The sequence below is a fragment of the Oncorhynchus clarkii genome, chromosome 7, assembly GCF_045791955.1.
Source record: "Oncorhynchus clarkii lewisi isolate Uvic-CL-2024 chromosome 7, UVic_Ocla_1.0, whole genome shotgun sequence".
Classification (NCBI taxonomy): Eukaryota; Metazoa; Chordata; class Actinopteri; order Salmoniformes; family Salmonidae; genus Oncorhynchus; species Oncorhynchus clarkii.
The window spans coordinates 6,419,571-6,425,570 of NC_092153.1; the positions used below are offsets into that span (position 1 = coordinate 6,419,571).

At 53.7% G+C, this 6,000-nt stretch overlaps 1 protein-coding gene across 3 annotated transcripts in view; it reads right to left on the bottom strand.

Moving 5' to 3' along the window:
• Window positions 1–5,734, bottom strand: part of LOC139412768 (arf-GAP with GTPase, ANK repeat and PH domain-containing protein 1-like) — a 189,014-nt gene extending 183,280 nt beyond the window's left edge. For 2 of the 3 annotated variants that reach the window (XM_071159466.1, XM_071159465.1), the window contains exon 1: window positions 3,632–5,081. In XM_071159466.1, the coding sequence (XP_071015567.1) occupies window positions 3,632–4,913 (1,282 nt within the window). In that variant the 5' untranslated portion in view covers window positions 4,914–5,081. Of the gene's footprint in view, window positions 1–3,631 lie in introns of all 3 variants that reach the window. The other variant, XM_071159467.1, reaches the window with a different exon arrangement.
• Window positions 5,735–6,000: the final 266 nt, after the last annotated feature.

The following is a 6,000-nucleotide window of genomic DNA, read 5'->3' on the forward strand; positions in this document are numbered from 1 at the left end:
GTGAGTAGGAGAGAAGTACTGTGAGAGTGAGTAGGAGAGAAGTACGACTCCTCTGTGAGAGTGAGTAGGAGAGAAGTACGACTCCTCTGTGAGAGTGAGTGAGAGTACGAGTGAGAGTGGAGGAGAGAGGAACGACTCCTCTTTGAGAGTGAGTAGGAGAGATGAACGACTCCTCTTTGAGAGTGAGTAGGAGAGAGGAACGACTCCTCTGGGTATATATTATTTTTTTAACACTCACCAGGCTGCCTTTTGACATGTCCTTCACATCACTTCTGCATGGCTGTGGATGTAGGTCATACACCTCTAACACACACATTCCCTCCCTCTATAACCTGCCTTCCATATACACCCACTCATACCTGACACCATTAACCAGTTAGAGTGAGGTGGGGCTGGGTGTTGGGTTAGGGTGTGGGTGGGGCCAGAGGGAGGTGGGGCTGAGTGTCGGGTTAGGGTGGGGCCAGAGGGAGGTGGGGCGGGGAGTTGGGTTAGGGTGTGGTTGGGGCCAGAGGGAGGTGGGGCTGAGTGTTGGGTTAGGGTGTGGGTGGGGCCAGAGGGAGGTGGGGCTGAGTGTCGGGTTAGGGTGTGGGTGGGGCTAGAGGGAGGTGGGGCTGGGAGTTGGGTTAGGGTGTGGGTGGGGCCAGAGGGATGTGGGGCTGAGTGTCGGGTTAGGGTGGGGCCAGAGGGAGGTGGGGCTGGGAGTTGGGTTAGGGTGTGGATGGGGCCAGAGGGAGGTGGGGCTGGGAGTGGGGTTAGGGTGTGGGTGGGGCCAGAGGGATGTGGGGCTGGGTGTCGGGTTAGGGTGGGGCCAGAGGGAGGTGGGGCTGGGAGTTGGGTTAGGGTGTGGATGGGGCCAGAGGGAGGTGGGGCTGGGTGTTGGGTTAGGGTGTGGATGGGGCCAGAGGGAGGTGGGGCTGAGTGTTGGGTTAGGGTGTGGGTGGGGCCAGAGGGAGGTGGGGCTGGGTTGGGGTGTTGGTGGGGCCAGAGAGAGGTGGGGCTGGGAGTTGGGTTAGGGTGTGGGTAGGGCCAGAGGGAGGTGGGGCTGGGAGTTGGGTTAGGATGTGGGTGGGGCCAGAGGAGGTGGGGCTGGGAGTTGGGTTAGAGTGTGGGTGGGGCCAGAGGGAGGTGGGGCTGAGTGTTGGGTTAGGGTGTGGGTGGGGCCAGAGGGAGGTGGGGCTGGGTTGGGGTGTTGGTGGGGCCAGAGAGAGGTGGGGCTGGGAGTTGGGTTAGGGTGTGGGTAGGGCCAGAGGGAGGTGGGGCTGGGAGTTGGGTTAGGATGTGGGTGGGGCCAGAGGAGGTGGGGCTGGGAGTTGGGTTAGAGTGTGGGTGGGGCCAGAGGGAAGTGGGGCTGAGTGTTGGGTTAGGGTGTGGGTGGGGCCAGAGGGAGGTGGGGCTGGGTTAGGGTGTGGGTGGGGCCAGAGGGAGGTGTGGGTGGGGCCAGAGGGAGGTGGGGCTGGGAGTTGGGTTAAGGTGCGGGTGGGGCCAGAGGGAGATTTAATGGACTTTGATGACACCGTCCCTGATACGGCTAGGGGGGCATCCACATTGCCAGAATTCCTGAGACCCCCTTGAAGAGGGAACTGGCCAATAACAATACAGGGAGTCTTACAGGGGTGTTTTTAGGGTTCTGCAGTCAGCCACCCAGCCAGCCAGTCAGGGAGGGCCTCTGGTCATACAGACACAGAGAGGGCCTCTGGTCATACAGACACAGAGAGGGCCTCTGGTCATACAGACACAGAGAGGGCCTCTGGTCATACAGACACAGAGAGGGCCTCTGGTCATACAGACACAGAGAGGGCCTCTGGTCATACAGACACAGAGAGGGCCTCTGGTCATACAGACACAGAGAGGGCCTCTGGTCATACAGACACAGAGAGGGCCTCTGGTCATACAGACACAGAGAGGGCCTCTGGTCATACAGACACAGAGAGGGCCTCTGGTCATACAGACACAGAGAGGGCCTCTGGTCATACAGACACAGAGAGGGCCTCTGGTCATACAGACACAGAGAGGGCCTCTGGTCATACAGACACAGAGAGGGCCTCTGGTCATACAGACACAGAGAGGGCGGCCTCTGGTCATACAGACACAGAGAGGGCGGCCTCTGGTCATACAGACACAGAGAGGGCGGCCTCTGGTCATACAGACACAGAGAGGGCGGCCTCTGGTCATACAGACACAGAGAGGGCCTCTGGTCATACAGACACAGAGAGGGCCTCTGGTCATACAGACACAGAGAGGGCCTCTGGTCATACAGACACAGAGAGGGCCTCTGGTCATACAGACACAGAGAGGGCCTCTGGTCATACAGACACAGAGAGGGCCTCTGGTCATACAGACACAGAGAGGGCCTCTGGTCATACAGACACAGAGAGGGCCTCTGGTCATACAGACACAGAGAGGGCCTCTGGTCATACAGACACAGAGAGGGCCTCTGGTCATACAGACACAGAGAGGGCCTCTGGTCATACAGACACAGAGAGGGCCTCTGGTCATACAGACACAGAGAGGGCCTCTGGTCATACAGACACAGAGAGGGCCTCTGGTCATACAGACACAGAGAGGGCCTCTGGTCATACAGACACAGAGAGGGCCTCTGGTCATACAGACACAGAGAGGGCCTCTGGTCATACAGACACAGAGAGGGCCTCTGGTCATACAGACACAGAGAGGGCCTCTGGTCATACAGACACAGAGAGGGCCTCTGGTCATACAGACACAGAGAGGGCCTCTGGTCATACAGACACAGAGAGGGCCTCTGGTCATACAGACACAGAGAGGGCCTCTGGTCATACAGACACAGGAAGACTAAAGTGAGTCGCCAGCTCTAAATGGAACAACACACTTCCTCTATCATATCACACTTTCCACAAGTGGAAGAGGATGCAGAGGTGTGTGTGTGGAGTGTGTGAGGGAGAGATAAATCAAGCAGATGAATCAGTCGGTAGCTATGGATTAAAACATCCTTCTCTTCATGTTTGTGCCACCTGCACATTTTCCCTCACAGATGTATGTTGATAGACTAAAGAACTGCCAGCCTTCCTACAAGCCACAGACACCTTAGACAACAGCAGTAGACTATATGAACCTCAGACAACAGCAGTAGACTATAAGAACCACAGACAACAGCAGTAGGCTATATGAACCTCAGACAACAGCAGTAGACTATAAGAACCACAGACAACAGTAGTAGACTATAATGAAAGATCAACACCAGCAGCAGGCATCAGAGAGACAGGAGAAACATCACCCTCCTGTCCTAAACAAATAATGGTCTTCTACCGTCAAACAGAGATCCTGGCCCTTCACCCCTCAGCTCTACAGACAGCAGAGAGATATCCTGGCCCTTCACCCCTCAGCTCTACAAACAGCAGAGAGATATCCTGGCCCTTCACCCCTCAGCTCTACAAACAGCAGAGAGATATCCTGGCCCTTCACCCCTCAGCTCTACAAACAGCAGAGAGATATCCTGGCCCTTCACCCCTCAGCTCTACAAACAGCAGAGAGACGGAGAGATGTAGAGGGAGGCAGAGAGAGAGGCAGAGAGAGGGGAGAGGCGCAGGCCAAAAACAATCTGTGGACCCTGTAGCTTCAACTGGTGTGTGTGTGTGTAAAGAAATACATCCTTTACCCTCTGACGACAGGCCTCCTCCTCCGTTAACACTCTCTGTGCTGGACTGGGAGTAGGCCATGGGGCCGCTCCTCTTCCCCTTCCTGAGGGAGCGGTTAGTGCTGGGGCTGCCCACCGGAGTGGAGGTAGACACCATCCCTCCATCCTTCCTGGAGAAGATACCGCTGAAGAACCTGACCAGCCGCCGGTCCGAGCCACTGGAGCGGCAGCCGGTGCCTCTCAGAAACCCCTCCTTCTCTGACACACTCTTCATGGAAAGAGTGATCAGATCGCTGTTGTCCAATGTGCGGTTTTTGCCTCTCGCTCGTTCCCAGCGGCTCAGCTCCGTCATTGAGTCAGTCTTGTTAAGGACAGCCCCGACTTCTAACGTGTTTCGTTTAGGAGGTCCCGTCTCATCGTAAGCCGGGTTCTGGAGGACTGTGGACTGGGGGGTCTGGTTGTCGTCCCCGGCTGTTCCTTCCCCGCGGCCGACACACCCAGAGCTGCTGTGGTGCTGGTCTTTGGAGAGGGTCCGGATGCGGAGCAGTTCTCCACCCGTCCAGTGGCGGAAACTGAAGCTGCGGCGAAGCAGGCTGGGGTGGCTCTTCAGTGGCGGCGTCTCGGGAGAGGCCTTGACGGCTCTTCCGTTACTTTTGGACGCACACGACTTGTCCTTACCCCCGTCCCCATTAGTTGGAGCATCACTGCCCTTGTCCTCTGTGCTCTTGGCTTTCAGAAGTCTTTTCTTCTGATCAACACTCCCATTCTCACCGTAGGAAGCAGATGTTGTCAAGGTTTTTTCAGTCTCCCCCTTAAGCCTCGAGTCAGTTTCAGCGCTTTCCTGTGTCCAGCTTATCCCCTGTGATTTCTTCTGACTCTGCGGTGACCTGGTCTCCTCTGAGGCCTGGCTGTTGTTACCAGGCTCCGTGGAGGGGCTAGTTTCCTTCAACTCTTTATACAACGGATACGCCTTTTTCATTTTCAGCCTTCCCAGTTCTAATTGTCCGGTGCTGAATGTCCTGAAATGTCTCATGTAGTTGTGTGAGTGGAACTCGTCGCTTTCATCCTCAACTTCTTTCAGCTCCTCCAGCAGACAACTCCTCTGGAGCTCCGAGGAGACCTCGCGACGGTAAGGGCCCACGTTGGGGTTCTCGAGACGTCGTGGTCCAGAGCTCCCGCAGCTAACCCCATCCTCCTCCTCCAAGCTCTCTTTCTTTACCAAGGTGAGAGAGATCCGGTACACTGTTTTCCTTTGTGGCGTTCCTCGCTCCATCCTTTCTATATTACCGTCAAGAAGGTACATTCTCTAGGGACACGAACTGAATTGGGAGCTACGGAATAGGCTACACGAGTGGGACAGACGTTACTTTGAATGGAAAAATGACTTACAGACACTGGTCCTTTGATGTCGTCTAGTAATAAGGAAGTAATAGTAGGCTATTTGTAATAATACTATAATTAAACGCGTACTATATTAAATTAGTTACACTACTAAATTAATATTAAATATCAAAACAATTTACTTATCCAGATGTGCAAAAGGGCATGAGAATTCGACGCAGGAAATGAATTCCTTTCACATCCCGGTGGATTTATAAACTGGCAACAAATGTAATGTAGGAACTAAACAAGCACCGCGTCTTCATTTAGGGCATGTCCGGCTTCTCTCCCTCTCAAAATGCATCGCTTGTGCAAAAAAAATGCCCACGGTTCTTTACGAGACTGCAGTCGCTTACAGAGTAATTTGTTGTCACAGCAAACAAAACAAATATTACTGGTTCAGGCAGCAGAGTGTCCGGGTGTATTGCTTCAAGATCCACAACGACAGTATTCCCATTATTGTAGAGTAATATTATTACATCGCTGTATTCCTCCAAGCGAAGTGAGTGTGTTGTCTCCCATTGTGTTCGCGCGCATCTCCCGCAGCGAAGCCAGCTTGCCTTAGGAACATTGATTTAGTGGTTTTGTTTTCAACCCCAGTGTCCGATTGTGATTGAAATGGGGGAATTTATAGCCAAAACCAAGCTTCCCCAATCCCTCACTCACACACGGTTATCCTGAGAACGCGAGGAAACGTAGCCACGGTCCCATATCCTTTTCCCCCTCCACCTCTCTCCTCACTTCACACTCAAGAGGGACACGGATCATCCAGCAAGAACCAAGGATTAGAAACAAAACACGAATCGGATTTCAAACATGGAATGGAACGAATTCACAGGCGGATAGCTGGCGTTTCAAAACGGTTTATATAGATATTACGAGTAATTTAGGGTTGCACAGGCCTCTACAATAAACAAAAGCCGTGTTTTAATTAAGAATTTAAAATGTGTAACAACTGTGTATTTACATAGGAACTAGGCGTATACTGTATATATGAGAACCACAGCAGT